The sequence below is a fragment of the Marmota flaviventris genome, chromosome 2, assembly GCF_047511675.1.
Source record: "Marmota flaviventris isolate mMarFla1 chromosome 2, mMarFla1.hap1, whole genome shotgun sequence".
NCBI lineage: Eukaryota > Metazoa > Chordata > Mammalia > Rodentia > Sciuridae > Marmota > Marmota flaviventris.
Window position 1 is genome coordinate 56,617,277 of NC_092499.1, and position 20,955 is coordinate 56,638,231.

General features: G+C 36.5%; 2 protein-coding genes across 3 annotated transcripts in view; one reads left to right on the plus strand and one right to left on the minus strand.

The window, feature by feature from the left end:
• Window positions 1-263: 263 nt before the first annotated feature.
• Window positions 264-15,375, minus strand: Fkbp3 (FKBP prolyl isomerase 3). 2 transcript variants are annotated; one of them, XM_027929508.2, is made up of 7 exons: window positions 15,226-15,375; window positions 12,885-12,986; window positions 11,820-11,927; window positions 4,574-4,709; window positions 3,367-3,434; window positions 2,051-2,148; window positions 264-610 (listed from the first exon to the last, which is right to left on the minus strand). In XM_027929508.2, exons 1-7 carry the CDS (start codon window positions 15,331-15,333, stop codon window positions 556-558), a joined length of 675 nt encoding a protein of 224 aa, XP_027785309.1. In that variant the 5' UTR covers window positions 15,334-15,375; the 3' UTR covers window positions 264-555. The 2 variants fall into 2 exon arrangements, with proteins under 2 accessions (XP_027785309.1, XP_071463965.1); XM_071607864.1 differs by lacking the exon at window positions 264-610 and having other exon boundaries at window positions 683-2,148.
• Window positions 15,376-16,698: 1,323 nt separating this feature from the next.
• The window catches only part of Fancm (FA complementation group M), a 57,577-nt gene continuing 53,320 nt past the window's right edge, over window positions 16,699-20,955 (plus strand). The window contains exons 1-3 of the mRNA XM_027929860.2: window positions 16,699-17,279; window positions 17,915-18,087; window positions 19,874-19,951. Of these exons, the coding sequence (XP_027785661.2) occupies window positions 16,778-17,279; window positions 17,915-18,087; window positions 19,874-19,951 (753 nt within the window). The 5' untranslated portion in view covers window positions 16,699-16,777. The remainder of the gene's footprint in view (window positions 17,280-17,914; window positions 18,088-19,873; window positions 19,952-20,955) is intronic.

Genomic DNA, 20,955 nt, shown 5'->3' on the forward strand with positions numbered 1-20,955 from the left:
ATAGTTGGCATTAATGGTTCACTGGTCTTGAAATGAACTTTCCCTATTATTTAGCTATTATTGCCAAGATTTCTTAGCCTATTTAACTTTCTGCTTTGGGTCTTTGACTTCTGATCATTGCCGGACACTTAAGATTTTTACAATCATTTAATGTCCTTGGCAAGGCTGTCTAGGTAATTTTTATTTAGTTATTGCCTTTTAAGTCCCTAGTTCTGTTTACCTAATCAGAACATTAACACAGTAATACCAATAAAGCAGTCAAATCAAGATACTGGAGACATTTTTTATTGAGCCTTTTAGTTTACATGAGGTAAAAGGCCAAGCAGTTCTTCTCCTTAACCAAAGTTTTATGCAGCTATAATAAAATATTTTAGACTTCAGGGACTTATAAAGGATTACATTTCTTAAAAGTTGGGGTCAAGTAAATAACTTTTAACTCTTTGAATTTTCCAGTTGACTCTTCCCTTATAACAGAAACAAGCTCTAATTCAGTTTCAAGGGCAAGTTTTATCGTTGTTGTTGTTGTCATCTTTAGATCCCAAGTACTTGGTTAATTCAATCAATATCCACTAATTCTACTTCAAAAATGAGCTTTGCATTTGGTGGAATTCTGTTGAAAAAGTCAAGGTAAATTTGATAAAAATGTACCTCTTTTCTATCCCCAGTAACCTCAATGTAAGACATCAGTAGTTAATCTTTTTTTTTTTTTTTTCCAGTGCTAGGGATTGAACCCTGGGCATTGCACATGCTAGGCAAGCACTCTACCAACTAAGCCACATTCCCCAGCCCAATAATTAATTCTAGAAGGAAAAGCTTTGTAGTTTACTCAGAAGCTAATATATAACTAACCTAGAGATCCCTAAAGTTTATTTAATGATAAATAAATCATAACCTATCAATGTAGGCTAACTAGGTTAAGCTGAACTTTTACTAGGTTCCCCCTTAACCTAGATATAGATACCTCACTAATACTGCCAAATTAGTGCCACCCAGTAATTTAAAAGCAAAAAAAAAGTCATTGTATTCTACTGAGTGTATATGCTGTATATCAGTTTTATGAGGTTGTTCATGGTATTTACTGTGAATTTAAAGATGCCGAATTCAGAAAAGGGTGTGATTTATGTGTACTAGATTAGTCTTAAAGATATTTCTTCACATTGAGAGGAAGCTGCAGGTGGCCATCTGGTTTTGAAAGGCAGAGAACTATTCTCAAATAAGTTTAACTGATAAAAGACTATATAGAGAACTTGTAAAAAAAATTTTTTTTCATCAAAATTTAGAAGTTGAACTGGGCCAACAGGAAGGGAACCAGCAATAGCAATAACTACATTCCCATTTACCTGCTGAATTGGTCTGGTCTGAATGAATGGTCTGGAGTCATTTTGCCGTTTTGTGTTTTTAAATGTTCACAAACTTGGCCTACCAGAAGTGTGTCTTAAGTATTGATAATAAATGGTTATTAACACTACTCAGTCCTGTGGTTGTCTTCATTTCCACTTGTAATCCCAATATGTGTTCTAATTACTAGTTAATAACCTTAAATTATAATGTAGAATAAAAGTACCATGAGCTATATTTGTACCCTGTTTTTTAATTGTTTGTACTGGACATTGTAACTTACTGAAGTAAATCCTTCAAACAGTAAAATGTTAAGAATTGTCTTTCAAAGATGAAAGCTTAAAATTTGCAGTGAAGATCTTGGAAATAAGAACTTGAATCAAGAGACAAAAAGGATGAGTCTAGCTGAAGCCTGAATAATTTGTACCAATAGTAAGTGCTGAAGTTATTATCCATGGGCATGGTAGCATGGACCTGTTGCCCCAACTTACTCAGGAGGCTGAGGTGGGGGAATTGGAGGCTAGCCTGGGCAACAAAAGACAAAAAAGATTCTCTATATTGTATGTGTTGGACAGTCTTGAAGACTAGTCTGGAGATGATTCCTCATTTCTCATCTGGATCCTAGACTAGACAGCATCTTTCCCAACACTTTCAGGTGATCTTTCCCAAGTTTTTGTTTTTTCCTTTCATTACGAAGGGGGGAAAAGGATACTTGGCATCAGGCTGTCCTTTCTTTCCATAAGCCCATTCAGGTTCAATCTCCAGTCGAGCCTTTTCTCCTTTACTCATAGTCAAGAGTGCTTCATCCCACTAAAGGCCAAGAGCAAAAATAAAAAATAATGTTTTTCAAAAAATACATGCAATATAAGAACAGCAAATGTAGATAAATTTTTAAAAGGGGATTTTTGGATTTTATTATGTCCTCAGGGTAAGATCCTTGGTTGAATCCCTAAAACTTTGTCTTCAATTTCCAATAGAAAAAAAAAATAAGGATATATTATTAATAAATGTGATACTCGGGCTGGGGATGTGGCTCAAGCGGTAGCGCTCTCGCCTGGCATGCGTGTGGCCCGGGTTCGATCCCCAGCACCACATATAAACAAAGATGTTGTGTCCGCCAAAAACTGAAAAATAAATATTTAAAAAAAAATTCTCTTTCTAAAAAAAAAAAAAGTGATTTCAAACTCCTCAAGTGTAAATCACTTTTGTACTGCAACATGCAGCATCAGTTTGTTATTAGTACCACTATTAAAAAATTGTTCCACTTTTACCTATCATAGGACAAACTCAGGAGTTTATTTTTGTAGGGAAAAACTAGGAAGCATTTTAAAACTTTTTAAGATTACCAAACTGTCTTGTTACAAACGTAAAACTAACTTTATATAAAGGATTCTGGGTTGCTTCTCCCATAGTTTTCAAATTTGGGATTTTAAAGCCAGTTATCTAAACAGTTCAAGTATTAGGATACAAACATAGAGTATATTCTAAACATCATATACTCTGTTGAAATGCAACAATCAAATGAAACTCAAGGGATAAAGGTCTTTTATATCTGGAAATTAATAATATGATGAACTAGAAGAAATTTACCAGTATGCAAATAAGTTATAGAATTAGAAAAATTGCTGAACTTGATATATAGTATAAGCAGGTATCAGTTAAAAGTTATGTGTTATTAAACCTTTAGTTTCAAGATGTTTTATATTCTGATTTGGGTTCTGGATATAATTGTCTGAACTACATTTGCCCACAGTACAAAGGTATTATGTTAAGAATTCTTACAACTATTTAAATAGACATTTCAGTTGTTAAATGTTTGATGTTCTCAGTGATTATAATTTAAAGTCAAATATTCTCACAAAGAATTTCCTTATGAAGAAAAATATTAAAAGGGTTAGACATGGAAGAAATTAATTTGAGTTCTTATTATATTTTGTGCTTGGTTATGCTCATTTCATCTTTCAATAAATTTGAGGTAGGCAATACCCCTGTTTTTTATATAGATAGGGCAACTTATTCTTTACTTACTCCTCTGATAACTTTGCCCACTCCAACCTTAAAACTTAAAGGCTTGGCATTTTTCTTCTTCTTTGAACCTGTAAAACAGATTTTTCTTTTAATTAATGATACACTCTAGTTGTGTTAAGAAATTAAGATCCAGTGGAAACAGTGATTTAATTGACTTCAGAATTGTAATGCAATATATTTGAAAAGGAATAACAACTCAGAAAGCCAGGTAAATTCACCAAGAAAATTCTAGGGGGAGAGGGGAATAATAGCATGGATGGTGAAAGGAGACCCTCATCATTATACAAAATACATATTATGAAGATGTGAATTTGGTGTTAACATACCTTATATATAATCACAGATATGATAAATTATTGTATAATGGTATATTAAGAATTGTAATGCAAAAATAAATAAAAAGAAAAAAAATTTCTAAATATAAAAATAATGATCTAAATGAAGAGTAGAAGACTAGGACCTATATTTATCCTACTAAAATAGCACACTTTTCCCTTTTATATTAAAATACTAAAGAATCACTTTGGGATGTTGCCATGGTGTATTGAGGCTTGGTCTTCAATGCAGCAGTGTTGGGCCTACTAAGAAGGCTATTAAGGGCCTATTAAGAGCCTATTAAGAGGGGCTAGGAATATAGCTCAGCTGGTAGAGTGCGTGCCTCACATGCAAAAGGCTCTGTGTTCGATCCCCACCACCACAAAGGGGAAAAAAAAAAAAAAGGTGATTACAAGAAGAGAAGACACGGCTGGATATAAGAAGGATTCATGATTTTCTCAGAGGAGTATTCTTGTGGGCCTGGATTGGTAAGAGGGAATTATTAATAAAAGCAAGCCTAGGATCATCCCCTTCATATTCATGCTTTTCTACTTTTCCACCATGCTTGGAGCAGCAATGACTGTGAGCCATAAATTACCAAGTCTCGGGCGTTCAACATGTTAGAGCAACAGAAAATGGACTAAAATAGACATTAACTATATTTAGACTATTGTTCCTCATTTTTTGCTTTCCAATAACCATAAGTTCTTCAGCCAGACAATAATCCATGAACTGAAGTCCTTCTCCAAGTAAATCATAGGTGCAAAAAGACATCTGGAAGAAAGAAGGCTAACAACCAAGGAAAAGGTACTGCCAACTAACTGCTTATCCTGTCTACTATATAAATGGACAGTGTCTGAAGGCAAAAAGGTATGATTACATTAAGACTTACTTGTTTGAATATTGGTATCAAAAACAGTCCCATCCTGAAGTGTTCCTGTATACCAGCAGTGAACAACATCTCCTTTTTTGGGAAAGTTGGTTTTATCTCCCTTTTTTAGAACAGATTTTGTATATTTTGGTGGACCCTAAAAATAAATCAACATACAGTTATTAATTTATGCCCTTCTTAGATGACAAAGTACTTACTTTACCTCTAGTCAACTTCTATGAATTAAAGAAACTATCTCATTTTACATCTGGGATGAAATTATTAGTAACTTCTATACCTACAATTTAATTTTTTTTAATTTTTTAATTTTTTTAGTTGTTGTTGGACACATGCCTTTATTTTTATTTATTTTTATGTGATGCTGAGGATTGAACCCAGCGCCTCGCACATGCTAGGCAGGCGCTCTACTGCTGAGCCACAACCCCAGCCCCACCTACAATTTAATTTCAAATAACTTCCAGCATCTTGGAAACCTCTGGCAAGAGTCTTAATTATTCATCAAACCATAAAATGAAGTCACTTATTTCTTAGGGTTGGAAAAATAATAATTACTAATTTCCTATAAAATCATAGGCAATGAATAAAATATTGTGACTTTTTCCAAAGGTTTGTTTTAGCAATAATTATTGCTAGATATTATGTTCAGTTAAAATGGAAATACAATGATGTTGCCTTTGTATTTGAACTTGAAAATAAGTTCACACAAAGAACAAAGTTACCTACCAAAATTGCCCAACCAGGTCTAACAATTATCAGGATCTTGGGAGTGGGGGTGCGCCGGTGGCTACAGGATGACCTAATCATAAGTGAAGAGAGCATAGAGGAGATGATCTGTCAAGAATCTTGGGGTGTGAAGGGGAGTTACAGCAAATGTGAAAGTATTCTCTTTACCTAAATCTGTTTGGTTTTTGCATTCAGAAAGGGAGGGATCTGCATTATCCAAATCTGTTTTTGGTTCCTAAATTTCATAATACAAGAAGAGAAGACACGTCTGGATATAAAGAACTTCAAATCTATCTGGTTCCCAAGTTTGGAAAGCAAAAGAAATAGTGTTTTCTCTGGGTGAAGTCATAAATTTTTATTCACTTTCTCACTTCTCTTAGTTCAGAGTTTTATTTCTTTACAAAACTTACAAGTAGAAGTGTGATCTTCCTGCAAATTTGACCAAACTCTAACCAGGATCCATAAGCCTTTTCTGGACCTTAGACTCTAAACCTAGACTTGTGAAGTCTTAAACAAGCACTAACAGTTTCAAACAGCTCAAGGTCTAATTTCTAGGATGATTCCTCTCCCTCCTTAAAGTGCCTGCCTGCCTGAGAAAACTCAAAGCTGTATAAAAAATCATTCTAGCCACCACTTGATAGGGCCCCAGTCTCCTAATATGTGTAGGAGGTTATCAGTAGCCTGAAACTTTTCAAGGGCTGGATAGCAAACCCAGATGGGTTTCACTTATTTCCTCAAAAGGCCCAATCACCTTTACACAATTCAGAATGTAACTTTTCTTTTTTGCCAGCAGACTGAAAAAAGTCCGTTTTCACCATTTTAAAGTCTGTGTTTACTTTTGACAATGTCAGTCCTCCACTCAGTTGCTGGAGTGAAATTAATTATTACTGCTACACTTGTGTACACTGAAAGGCATACATGCAGGTTCCTTATCTGTAGAATTCTATCCACTGTTAATAGAGCTAGCAGCTATAATTTTGTGTCTCTACAATGCCTTCTGTAAACCTCTATTGCAACACCTGATACACATGTTGCAATTTCTTAAAAAAAATATATATATACACACTCACACACACACACACACACCTGTGTGTGTGTGTATTTGTAGATATACAGAATACCTTTATTTTGTTTATTTTTATGTGGTGTTGAGAATGGAACCCAGTGCCTCACAGGTGGCAGGCAAGTGTTCTACCACTGAGTCACAATCCCAGGCCCCCACATTGCAATTTCTCAACTCTAAGGTCTAGATCAGGGGATCTCAAACAAGCAATTTTGCTTCCCCAGGGACATCTCAGTATGATCTGGAGACATTTTTAATTGTTTTCTTTTTTTTTTTTTAAATTGTGGTGCTGGGGATTGAACCCAGGGCCTTGTGCATGAAAGGTAAGCACTCTACCAACTGAGCTATGTCCCCAGCCCCATTTTTAATTGTTACTAGTGAGAAGGGCTGGGGAAGAGAGGATGCTCCTGCCACCTAGTGGGTAGGGGCGAGGTATGTTACTAAACATCCTTCAGCCTGGAACAGCCCCAGCAACAAAGAATTAATTGTTCATACAAAATGTCATTACTCCGAGGCTGGAAAATGTTTTAAGTCTACAATATACTTGATTTTTAAGAAATGTTGAATGGTGAAGAAAATGAATAACTTCTTACATAGGAGAAAATATATCTTCAGCTCATATGAATATCCACTAAAAATAAATTGGCATTTTGATTACTACTCTTGTGATTTGGGCTGGAAATTAACATGTGGTTTACAAACAAAATAAGCACTTGGTAATCTCAATAATTTAATACTATCTTATGTGATTTTTTCAGAAAAATCCAGCTTCCCTTTAGGATATACTATAAATTATACCACTTAGATTAATACACATTCAAATTTTCATTAAAACAAAGATTGAAGAAATATACCACTAGAAAGAAAATTGAAACTTTCTTATTAAAAGTCTCTATTAAGAACATTTAAAAGTGATTTAATATAGTTATGTATTTATCAAGTATCTTTTGTTTTAAGTGGGGTGATTGCAAGCAAGGAATTCTCAGCATTTAAATTCTTTGATATGAAATTATCTGTTTTCTTTATGGAAAAGTCTATTTTCTGGGACTGTAGTTCTAAAAATATCCTGCTGTCAATTTTACTTTAGCTTTACTGAAGAATAATTTAAAAATACCTCCAGTTCACTGTATTTTACAGACCTAGAAAACTGCCAGGCTTAACAGTGCACACTTTTAATCCCAGCTACTTGGGAGGCTGAGGCAGATCATCTCAAATTAGAAGCCAGCCTTGGCAAGTTTGACTAGCTTCAGAAACTTAGGGAGACCTTTTGGTTCTGGGGACTGAAACTAGGAGTGCTCCACCACTGACCCACACCCTTTTTAATTTTGAGGCAAGGTCTTACAAATTTACTCAGGTTGGCCTTGAATTTGTAATCCTCCTGTTTTAGCCTCCAGAGTTGCTGAGATTATACTTGTGTACCTCTAGCACCTGGCTTAAAAATAAAATAAAAAAAAAACTTAAAAAGGCTGGGATATAATTCAGTGATAAAGCCACCAGAGTTCAACCTCCACTACTGCACAAAAACAAATAAACAAACCCCTAAAACTGGTGTGGGGTACACACCTATAATGTCAGCGATTTGGGAGACTGAGGCAGGAGGTCAATTTAGGGAAACCCTGTTTCAAAATAAAAACTAAGAGTTGGGAATGTAAAGTGCTGAGTGCCCTGGGTTCAATCCCTAGTACTGCATAACTCCAAAAGATACTGCCCAGGCTGAACAGTGCCTCAACTAAAAACTATTAACATATCAAGAAATTTGATGAGCTGGGCCCAGTGGTGCATACCTATAATCACAGCAACTTGGGAAGTTGTGGCAGGATTGCAAGTTTAAAGACAGCCTCCTCAACTTAGTGAGGCCCCAAGCAACTTAGTGAGACCCTGTCTCAAAAAAAAAAAAAAAAAAAAAAAATGTTGGGAATGTGGCTTAGTGGTAGAGCACCCCTGAGTTCAATCCTCAGTAAACCCCCGCCTTAAAAAAATCTGATAAATGGGTAATATCTGCTTGTTATATTTTATCCAATATGCGCCAAAACCTTAGAATGTATATACTTCTACACTAAGCAATGGAAAGGGAAATTAGACATTAAATACCTATTATTTGCCAGTCATTTAACACATACTTTTCTTCCCATTTAACCTAACAACAGTTCTCTGAAGAGCATATCACCTACTTACTATTTTGCAGATGGTTCAGGGAATTTATTCACATAGGTAGTTAGAAGTAGAGAAGTAGGGGGTTTGTCTGAATCCAAAGCCCCTGTTCTTTCTATTATACCACAACACCTCAAGAAATAGTGATAATGATAATTAATGTTTATGTTAACAGTTAAAACAGTTAATTTCTGCTCATCCTCTACGTATCTAGTACTATTTCAAATGCTTCAGATGCATTAACTCTTAAAATATAGTCACTATCTTATAAGGTAGGTAATACATAAAGGAAACATGAAGACAGAATAGTTAAGTAACCTGCTTAAGGTCTAACAACTTTTTTTTTTTTTTTTAAGGATGGGCAAAGACTCAGAGGATCAACTTTTTTTTTTTTTTTTTTTTTTTTTTTGAGAGAGAGAGAGGGAGAGAATTTTTAATATTTATTTGTTAGTTTTCGGCGGACACAACATCCTTGCCTGTATGTGGTGCTGAGGATCCAACCCGGGCGGCACGCATACCAGGCAAGCACGCTACCGCTTGAGCCACATCCAAGCCCTTAAGGTCTAACAACTTTTGAATGGTTGAGGATTGGAAACAGGCAGACTGGGTATCTAGTCTATGATCTTAACCACTTCTCTACCTCTCGAGTACATATGGGATGTCAGGTATTAATACAAGTGACTTAATTCAATTCATTTAACTATCAGAAGAACAGTGGTATTTTCTCTATTTTCTGGAGAGAAAGTAAGGTGTGGATAGTGCAAATATACCCCAGACCCTGCCAGTTTCTCTTTGCTTCCCGGCTGTCATGAGGTGAGGGCTTCATCCACAAAGTGCTCACACCAGGATAAAAAGCCACTGACCACCTAACCATAGGCTATCCAGTTCAGTTTGAGGATTACCACTTTCAATGAAACGTAGGCTGTTCCCCTAAGTCAAAAGCCACAGCTTGAGTAAATGTGTACTAAGAAAATAACTTAAAGTAAATCTAAATTGGAACTAGCCAAAGTGCTCTGTAGCAACATAAAGCTAGTACTATGGTTTAGATTTTTTTTTTTTTTAAATCAGGGATTGAACCCAGGGGTGCATAACCCCTGAGCCACATCCCCAGTCCTTTTTTTTTTTTTTTTAAATACTTTTAGTTATAGATTAACACAATACCTTTATTTATTTATTTTTATGTGGTGCTGAGAATTGAACCTAGTGCCCCAGACCTGCTAGGCAAGCACTCTGCCACTGAGCTACAACCCCAGTCCTATCCCTTTAAAAAAATATTTTATTTAGAGACAGGGTCTTGTTGAGTTGCTTAGGGCCTTGCTGAGTTGCTGAGTTTGGCTTTGAACTTGTGATCCTTCTGCCTCAGCCTCCCGAGCAGCTGGGATTACAGGTGTGGGCTACCGCTCCTGGCTTATAGTTTGGATGATGAATGTTCCTCAAAGGCCCATGTGATGAAGGCTTGGCCCCCAGTTTATGGTGCTACTAGGAAGTGGTAGAACTTTTACAAGGTGGGGCCCTGTGAAAGAAAGTTAGCTTCCTGGGGACATGCCCTTGAAGGGGACTGGGGGACCCTAGACACTTCCAGTTTTTCTTTGCTTCCTGTCATGAGTTCAGGGCTTCCTCCACAAAGTGCTCACACCAGGATGAAAAGCCACTGACCAACTGACCATAGGCTGAAACCACCAACATTGTGAGTCAAAATAAACCTTTCTTCCTTATAAGCTGTTTTAACTCAGGTATTTTGTCAGTGATGAAAAGCTGACTAACAAAAGTAGTGACTACTGTATTGAACAGTATAGTTCTACAAAGCACAGAATTACTGTACTAAAGCTTTTCTTTTTTAATAGGGTATGGTTAAAAAAGTATTACTTTACTATTTATTAAATATAATTCTTTAGATAGCTTACTGGAATGACCATTTTTATACTAAATGGATGAAGAAAATTAAAGGCAAGAAATCAGCTTTTCTAACAACTTCTGAGGCCTTGGCTGCTTTAAAATGGAAATGGGATAGATTTTAAAAGAAGGAATATATTTGAGAGCATTAGTCCAGAAGGAGGTATGAGAAGGGAGAACATTTAAACTGTAAAGAAAGGAATGGTTATAATTACAGTCATGTGAAGGAAAAGGAAAGTCAACATTCACAGAACTTTTAAGTAGGGAAGAAGGGAATGATTATAACTACAACTCTTACAGAAAATCATACAGCTGATAGCTAGAGATAAGAGGCAGAACACTGTCTAGCATGTGCAAGTTCAATCCCCAGTATCATGAAAAAAGAAAAATAAAATGAGTTTAGGACCCCCATATGACCTCTCTATATTGTCTTTAGGCCTTAAAAACTTGCCTTTCATTTGGAATTCTTTTTTTTTTTGACCCTTTAAGGATGTAACATCTGTCTCCTAATACCACCCTCATCCCAATTTTCTGGAAGGTAATGTGCCAATTGTTTTTGCAACCCTTCAGTAATTATGGTTCTACGTACCTTAGTAACTGCTCAGGAGATATTACATTTACCAAACATTAGTTGTGATAAACCTCCAAAATATTTTAATGTGTGTATATACCCACACATATTAATTTGTGCTTTTCAACCAATATGAAGAGATCATGCAAAATTAACTATTTTAATCATAAAAACATCTATATGTCTACCTGAAATTTCACTGTCCACAAATACCCAAATGCTATGTCTTCATCAAAAGGCCATGCCTGTTTATAAGAACTAAAAATAAATTACTATTACCAAGATTGCTCTCAATGATATGTTATAAAAAATGCAAAGATTATAGTCAGTTTAGCTCTATTCACGTAGCTCTTAAGGATTTCGATGCAGAAATGCTGTTATCTGGTTCTTTGAATCTTTGCATCAAAATATAAAACCTGGGCTGGAAAAGATGAGACAAATGAATCCATACTGTATAGCCAGGATTAAATTATTTCCACTGCCAGGGATACCATGTACATTAGAAAAAGCTAAAAATAGTTATAAAAAAAAAAGTTTCTTTTACTCAGTCCAATTTGGCTAGAGAATCAGGTCCTTTAAATAGCTTTCAAAGCTCAGAAGATCTGGCCAGACATGAGGCAATATTAAATACAAAGAAGTATTTCACAAGATAAGCTACTATTTGTAAAGAAATGATTCTTTGGATTTCTATCCTAATACCCAAGAGAGATGGCATACCAGAATTCCGAGTTTGGCTCAGTAATAGTGTCTGTATTCAACCATCCCTCTGAAAAGTCAGTGCTAGAAGGAAACAATATTTCTAAAATTGACTTGAGTAATAAAAGATGAAAATATTATAGACAAACCTCATCCAGAGTCTCTTCAGATTTGGTTTCTTTGGGTTTATCTTCATTAAGCTTCACATTTTTAACTTGCTCAGACACTTTACTTACACTTTCAGTACCCTTGAATCGCTGTAAAAAATATTCTAACATTAACATTCAGGACAGGCTAAACGTTAGGAGGGGCATTCAGATTTTTAGCCTCTCAATAAGTATCTGCATGATGAATACAGGTTATATAACACAAATTAATTCACCTAAGAACAAAGGAAGAAATATGTTAAGTATTTTAATAAAGCATGATACTAAGATTAGCTAACAATATAAATTCTGAAATAAGAAACATGACCTTTAGAAAAGCCAACTCAGACTTGTGAGATATGAATACTATTCAAACAGCTGCTGCTGCTGCTTCTTTTTTTTTTTTTCTTCTTTTTTGTGGTGCTAGCTGAGCTATATCCCCAGTCTTCAAACAGCTTCTTAATAAAGATTATTTTCTGTGGAAGATGATCATTTCATAGTGAACAAATATTAGAGAATACATTAAAATGTTTTTCTAAAGGCTCATTTTAAATCAGAACCAGTCATTAAATTCTGTAGTGAAATGGACCTTACTTTCCTCCATATAACATTTTATATACAGTGTAAATGCTTCATATGATAATACCAAATGACTAATGGATTTATCATTTAAGAATCTGTTGTCAGGAAATTATTTTTAAAAATCTGGTCCCTTTCAAAATACCAGAAGATGCTGAGCAGAGTGGTGCCTACCTGTAATCTCAGCAACTCAGTAGGCCAAGATAGGAGGATCACAAGTTCAAGACCAGACTTGGCAATTTAGTTCAATCCCCAGTCCACAGAAACAGAACAAAACAAAACAAAAAGCAAAACCCTCAAAATACCAAAACATTGTGCCATACTACAGGTTAGTTTTGCTAGATTTGATAGCTAGTCCAATTATGATTATAATTAAGAAAGACTGCAGGTGGGAAAACTCCCAATTCTGCAAATAAATGCATTTAAAATCTCTCTTTGGAAATAAAATTTCTAAAATGATTTCTGCTCATAGAATGTAAAAATACTCACCTTACTTTCAAACAGATGGTTATAGGCTGTAACCAAATGGTCCTTATTAGCTGTCTTGGCTACATTTTTAATGTTGCCTAATAACTTATGCTCTGCAAGAAACTACAAAGAAAAAAGCTGGTTACTCAAAATAATTCCCCTCAAGAAGGCTCTAAGATAAGGTTTAGAGCTAAGTGTGATTATGTGGCCTATGGTCCTAGCCACTTGAGAGGCTGATGTAGGATTGCTTGAGCCTAAGAGTTTGAGACCAACTTGAGCAATACAGTAAGACCCTGTCTCAAAAAGAACAACAAAAAAAATTAGCAAATGACCTTTCAATGTTAGCTATGTTTTCAAAAGTATTAATAAAGAAGAAATTAAATAAATGCTTTTGGGAGCCTGTAGTTATGCTGGGCATGGCTCTCTTAACCTATCCGTAACCCATAGCTGGTTAAGAATGAGTTACAAATAGGTCAAGATAGCCAGAATCATCTATCTATATATGGGCTGTAAAGTCATATTATCTTGGCTAAAATCCACCTCTCTGATCTTGTACAGAGGACCAAGCCTTCCATATCTGTAGTGGAAGATTAATAACAGAATCTGTTAAAGAACTGTGATAAGGATAAAATGCAATAATCCATTTAATGCATTTAGCTAAAAGTGTGTTGCATGGTAAGAACTATTAGCTATAATGTATTAAGTAGCTCACAGTAATCAGAATTATTATTATTTTTTTTTTGAAATATAAGACTGTAAGTTGACAAATGGACACCAAAATACCACTACTGAAACATCAAGTTGTGGTAGGTTCATCTCAAAATCAGGTAATGTTAATGTCAAATAATTTTCATGATGTCATTTTATTTTATTTTGCTTCCTTTCTTGCCTTGTGGTCCTTATTAGAGTTCTCCATTTTATTACTTTTTCAAAGTTGTCCCTTGGTGTCTCCTGTTTTTCTTTCTCTTTTTGTGGTACTGGGAACTGAACAGGCCTCAGGTATACCAGGCAAGCACTCTACCAGGGAACTACATCCCTAGTCCTTCAGTGTTTCTAACATTATCACTACTCATTTTTCCCCCTTTGCTTTTGCTTTCCTTCTTTTGAAGAAATGTTCTAAATGATAAAGGCTGACTGGAGAAAGGAGATAAAGTTGATTATCTAGAAATAATCAGTTGCATAGCACTCATGACTTTAGGAAAAGTTCAAGAAAAATACCTAAAATATAAACATCTCTTCGATGTAATCAATAAAATGATGATTGTAAAATATAGCAAATATAGGTTTATGTAAGTGAATGTTCCAGAGAACATGCATTTAAATGATTAATGTTATATAAATATAATACAAATCTCTGGAATTGTCCCACTTTGGCCTACACGACATTAGATTCACATTGAGATGATCTGTTTTATAAGAATTTAATGAAAGACAATACTGAGATATTGTTACAATATTTGTACTCATTTCTATTGTTTCAGTTGAAATATTACTCACTTAAGAGAAAATAATTTCATTAAAATGGTATAAGATCCCTGACATAGGGTCTTTTCCACCTATTCCCAAAAGCAGGAAAATAATAACTTTAAAACATAGGTTTAAATACGTGAATGATCACTAGAGAAAATTCATTTAAATGACTTGTAGTTCAGCAATTATGAAGGTTATAAAGGATCTTCATTTCTGAAGGACAAAAAAAGTCAGGTCTGACAAAAATAACCAGAGACTACAATTGGGTAGTTATGATAGAAACTATGCTAAAAAATGGAGGGCACACATCATAAAGAATACCAAAAAGATTTCTTAATCTGATTGTTTATAACTCTGGGAGACCACTGTGTACACGTAACTTCGTTAATTCAAAAATGAAAAAGGTTTAATATTTTTCTAAGTTCAACCACAACCTACAAGCTTTTGAAAAATCCACACGGATTAATGTTTGTTATTTAGTGAATTGGTGAGGAAAGCAAGGTGCACATACAGTTCCCACGTAAATTTCAATTTCCTCTCCATTTCTCTAGTAGCCAGCATTCCGCACCAGGGTCTCACCCAATCCTATTCCCCGCCTTAGCCACCAACATCTCCGGGTTCCTTTTTCTGGCCTCCACCCTCATTTAAGGATCCCAATGGAGTTTTAATTTAGCGATTGCAGCCTGAATGTCTCAGGAAATAAGGCCATTCCCCCGCGGAAGTAGGGCCGGCCCGTGGGGCGGGAGCGCACTGGAGCCGCTCCGACCTTCCGCGCCACCGGCCGGGGAGGATGAAGGCGGGGGCACAGAGGAATACGGAATGCATGGGCATCTCCGGGGGGGTGAGGCGTCCCTCAGCTGAGCCAGCCCAGCCTCCCAGCCGCCTCTGGTACCGAGTCTGAACCGTGATCCTGTAGAAACTTGATAATGTCCTTCTTGGGAAGCTGCTCACTGCGCAGCTGCTCCACGGTCCACGCCCGCTGTGGAACGGCCGCCGCCATCTTCCCCCGCCGCCTCTGCTTTACTGAGCCAGCCCGCCTCACTTCGACGCCGCCCCGCCCCTGGGGCGTGGCGTGGGCTTGCACGGAGCTTGACGGGGCGTGGTCACTGCGCTACCGGGTGGGATTGGTGCCTGTATTTGAGTGACGTCAAGGCCGTGCTATTGAGGGCGTCTTTGTTGAGTGGGTGTTAAAACCCTGCAGAAGTGGCCACGCCGATGGGCTGCGCAGAAAACATCCCGCAGTATTATATTCTCGTTTGGACTTCTTGTGGGGCGACCTCTGACGGTAGTGATGTTTACCAGCCACTATCCACACTATTTATTACTATGGCCTGCTATGCCTTAAAGGTCCAGTCTATAACCTGCTTAAAGAAAACAACATTCAAGACTCCTAATCTCATTTTTAGCTAGTTACATCCTAATGATTCATCTCTGAATTGGCTCTGTCCTTGTCTATTAGAACAATCCATACCTCGCTAATTCCTTATTAAAGCTCACATAAACGAAACCTAAATACAAACCCCTTTCTTCCTAACGAAAAGCGAAAATTTTGTTCAGAAATTTGAATAAAATAAAGAAGCTGTACTTTAGGCTGCGACTTACTTATGATGGGTGGCATTATTAATGCTTATAGCAGCTACGTGGTGTATTTCTACTTTTCATCAATGCAAGAGGGAACAAATTTTGTACATTAAGTCGTTAGGTTTAAAGTAGAGAAGCCAGGAATTGCATCCAAGTCCAGGTAGCTATAACTAACGGTAGAGTAATCGCACATCTAAATTCACTGCTCTAAATCTGTAGTAAAGACGAAATAGTGTAACTTCAGAATACCTTTTATTAATTTTCTAACGAATAACGGGACCAGCCTACATTCACTTTCCTTTGAATAGTAAATTGTTAGAATAATGGGTTGCCAATTCCAACACAGTGAAACGATCAGGCAGTTTTCTCAGTCTAGAGAGAGGAATAAGATATATCTTTAATTTTATCCACGCGATTTTGATTTTCACCACATCACCTGATTTAAGTGCTCAATAACGTTAATTTCACAAAATTATGAGCATCCCATTGTCTCCGGGATCTCAAGGTCATTTATTTTAATCATTGTAAACGGTATCACGTTCGCAATGAAGCGCAGACACCTAATCGAGGGAAACGGAACTCAAATTCAGAGTCTGCTAAAACTGTGAAGGGGACTAAATTTAGAGCAACTCCTTAGCAATGCGCATGCGTCTCCAGGAGGTCATGGAGTATTTCCGGGAAGCAAGCCAATCGTATTCCCAACGCAAACTCAGCGGCGGCATTTTCAACTGGATGCCTGGCTGTGGTTCCGCCCTCTGGTTCCTTAGCTTTGTGTGCAGGAAACTGATGGGGCTCGGAACTGAGCGGGTAAAACCGCTGTGGATCTCGGTTCCTGAACGAAGCTTTTGGTGGACGTCGGCCTCATGAGTGGACGGCAAAGAACGCTTTTCCAGACGTGGGGCTCAAGCGTTTCCCGATCGGTTGGGACTCCTAGTTGCAGCTCCGGAGCTGAACGGCCTCAGGCCTGCTCAGAGGCGCGTTTATCTGCCGCGGCTGCGTCTCAGTCGGAGTCGGACGATGATGTGTTACTAGTCGCGGTGTACGAGGCTGAGCGGCAGCTAAGTCTAGAGAATGGCGGGTTCTGCACCTCAGCGGGTGCCCTGTGGATCTACCCCACTAATTACCCTGTGCGGGACTACCAGCTGCGCATTTCCAGGACCGCTCTGTTCTGCAACACTCTGGTGTGTCTTCCTACCGGGCTGGGAAAGACCTTTATTGCCGCCGTGGTCATGTACAATTTCTACCGCTGGTTTCCTTCCGGCAAGGTTGTTTTTATGGCCCCCACGAAACCCTTGGTGACACAGCAGATCGAGGCTTGCTACCAGGTGATGGGTATCCCGCAGTCCCACATGGCAGAAATGACAGGTATTTGAGAAAGAATGGGTTGATTTGAAAATAAGAGCTTTATTTCTAGGGATGAACATACGTTGTGGTGGAAATAGAGCTAAAGAAATTCCTGATGCATGTGGAATACTTACTAGATCCAAATATTCTCATCTTACATTCTTTCGGAATGTGGTAGGTCCAGCACTGATGAACAGGATTGTTTATTAAACCTTCAGAGAATCCCTGTGGTTTGTCAGTATTTTGAAGCATTCGTGTATTATACCCCTTGGGCATTCTTACTAAGAATGATTTCCCAATTGAAGAATTTGCTTTGCTTCTAACATTATGCCATTTTGCAGGAATTATAAGGACAGTCTATTTAAATGATGCTCTTTGACATTTGGGGCAAATCAGAGATTTAACAAGTAGCATTCCAATGAGTTGTCACATTGTTCTCCACTTAAGCACATTCCTAAAGCATGATTACATTTTGAAGATAGGCTAGACTGTTTTTGTTTTAAAAATATCAGTCTGGGGCTGGGGATATAGCTCAGTTGGTAGAGTGCTTGCCTAGCATGCACGAGGCCCTGGGTTCAATCTCTAGCACCACAAAAAAAAAAAAAAAAAAAAAAAACGTCTGGAGTTTAAAATATAGACTTTCACTTTATTTACAGGTTCCACTCAAGCTTTCACCAGGAAGGAAATATGGTGCAGTAAGAGAGTCCTTTTTCTTACACCTCAGATCATGGTAAATGACCTTACTAGAGGAGCTTGTCCTGCTTCTGATATAAAGTGTCTAGTTGTTGATGAAGCTCATAAGGCTCTTGGAAACTATGCTTATTGTCAGGTAATAATTTTGTAAAATAATATTTAGTAGTATACCCATATTGTTAAGGAGTATTTTGGGGGATAGTTATTAGTAGTGGAACTTACTGATGGTACTCTAAAAGCCTTAGATTTATTTATGATCTCAACAAATGGTGATTGTAAATAATTTTCCTTCACTCAAATAAATACCTCTACTCTCATTTTTTTTTTTTTTAAACATTAACAAGTCCACTAGCGTGAGATGTGGATTTTGAGAGCCTGGTTATGGTTGGGGTAGTGATTTAAAGTAGGAGATGGGTGATAAATTACATGCATGTATGATTATGTCAAAATGAACCCAACTTTTAGGCACAACTGTAACGCACTAGTTAAAATAGATAAAACATAAAGTAGAATCTGTACGGTGTTTGGAAACTAAGATAATCCAAAGATTGGTAGTAGATTTGTGGGGCCATTCTTTGGCAACTGGATAGGATAATACTTAACATTATTTTTCTAAGGATTAAAAAACATAATGTATGCAGAATGCCTAACAGTGCCTTCCACTTGAGTACTATAGGGATGTAAAGTATAAAGGTGGAAATGGTGGAATATGGTTGTAAAAGTTATTCATCTCTTTCACTAAATGGAATTAACCTTCTATTTACCTCTTTTATTGAGGAAACTTTGCCTCTTCTGTTCTGCTTAAGGACCGCATTGTGAAGGCATTTGATAGTTTGAAAGCCCATCTTTCTTATATTTGATCTTTTAAAATATATCCAGGAAATGGATATGTCTTTTCAATTATGTATTGAGATTTCCACTTTATAGGGATATTTTAAAAAATTGTTATAACTATATGGGATTCATTTTGTAAGTTATATTTAACTTATTTATTTTCAAAAAATTTCTAGGCATTAGTTGTTTTTTTCAAACTGCCAGCTTTATGATTTTATTGCATACAATCAAACATGGATTTGAATTTGTTAATAACCAAATAGTCCTGAGTTTATGCTACGCAAAGATTCCAGAGTTAATTTGCAATAGGCACAACAGCTCCATGAAGCATGTAGCTTCCTATGTTAAGAAAACACAGCACCATTTCCTCTTTTCCAAGATGGCTTAAGAATCCCTCTTGAAAAGAAGCAATGTATTTGGCCTGTTTTTCATGTGTAACAATTTTGGAAAGTCTGTTGGTACATGTGGCATATAACAATAAAACTATTTCATTCTGAACTGCCAGAATTGGTTTATAATCTGAAAGAACATTTTGAATTCTGGCTATCATACAAAAAGGATTTTTAAAAGACACTAATCCAACAAGTGATCTGTTTAGATCATCTTTCTTGTTGCATTTTTTATCCTTCAGTGATATCTGAGGACATCACTTATCACTTCTGGCACCAAGGATATTTGTGTTCCAACAGTTTTTTTTGGGGGGGTGGGGGGCTCATGCTGGTGATTGAACCTAGGGCCTTACATATGCTAAACAAGTGCTTTGCTACTAAACTAAATCCCCAGACCTTCTTAATTAGAATATTTCTACTTAGGTCTCTGTTGAGTATAAAGTTATTTCTTCATATGTAATCTGGGTTATGCTAAAAATTTCATAAATAATATTACTGAGTCTTAATCAGGATTCAGAATGAGTCTCATTAAACCTAAATCATTTGCTTTTCAGATAATAGACAAGTGGTAATTCCACTCTGAACTATCACTGCCATTGGAATAATGATAATAGACTAGAAAGAACAACTTTATTTAGCAGAACTACTATTATTTTTGCATTGAACTGATGAAATTAAAGAATTTTTTTTTTTTTTTAGGTTGTAAGAGAACTGGTCAAGTACACAAATCACTTTAGAATCTTGGCTCTTAGTGCCACACCAGGTAGTGATATGAAGGTAAGTAAAATGTTTTTCCATTTATTAACATTTAAGAAAATAAGAATTTCTGTATGGGGCCAGATCATTTTTCCATTCTAATATTTATATAGTCTGACTTTAGTGTCTCCTCTAACAGGCCTAACTTTTCTTCTATGTTTGTAGGCATTTCTTTAAACAGGTATTTATTTATTTATCTGTTTATTTATTTATTTTTTGAGATGGGGTCTGGCTGTGTTGCTCAAGCTGGGCAACAATCTTCCTGCTTTATCCTCTAGATCAACTGGTACTACTGGTATGTGCTACTGTACCCACCAGATTAGTACTTTTCTAAATTAAGTGTGCATAAGAATCACCTAAAGCTATTTGTTAAAAATACTGAATTTTTCAATAGTAGCATTTATTTGTTTTGGGTTTTTTTTTTTTTTTTTGGTTCTGGGGACTGAACCCAGGGGCATTTAACCACTGAGCCACATCCCCATCCCTTTTTTTACATTTTATTAGAGGCAAGGTCTTGCTGAGTTGCTCAGGGCCTCACTAAATTGCTGAGGCTGGCTTTGAACTTGCGATCCTCCTACCTCAGCTTCCTGAGTTGCTGGGATTACAGGTGTGTGCCATTGCATCTGGCTTAATAGTGTATTTAAAAAAATTGTTAGTGTTTTTAGTTCTTTTTAATTAAAGCATAACTTTGCAATGACTTCAGACGTTCAAAAAATTTGCCAAAATTGTAGTTTTTATAACTCCCTTAACTAGCCTCCCCTAATGTTAGCATTTATATAAGTATAGTACAGTTATCAAATAAAATTAACATTAATATGTTAGTAATTAATCTGCCAGTCTTATTCAAATTTTGGCAGTTTTTACAACCATTTCTTTTTCTGCTCCAGGATACAGTCTAGGTTCTCACATTACAGTGGATTGTCATGTCTCCTTACTCCTTTCCAATCTTTTATAATTCTTTAGTCTTTTCTTGTCTTCCATGATCTCCATGCTGTTGAATAGTAGGTACTAGTTATTTTGTAGAA

Bases quoted from the DNA above. Each gene is read 5' to 3' on its own strand.
- Fkbp3 (XM_071607864.1), bottom strand. From the start codon at position 15,333: ATGGCGGCGGCCGTTCCACAGCGGGCGTGGACCGTGGAGCAGCTGCGC. The intron at 12,987-15,225 runs GTACCAGAGGCG...TTTTCTTTGTAG, and splicing joins AGGATCACGGTTCAGACTCG to TTTCTTGCAGAGCATAAGTT. The intron at 2,149-3,366 runs GTAAGTAAAGAA...CTTGGCCTTTAG, and splicing joins TGGGCAAAGTTATCAGAGGA to TGGGATGAAGCACTCTTGAC.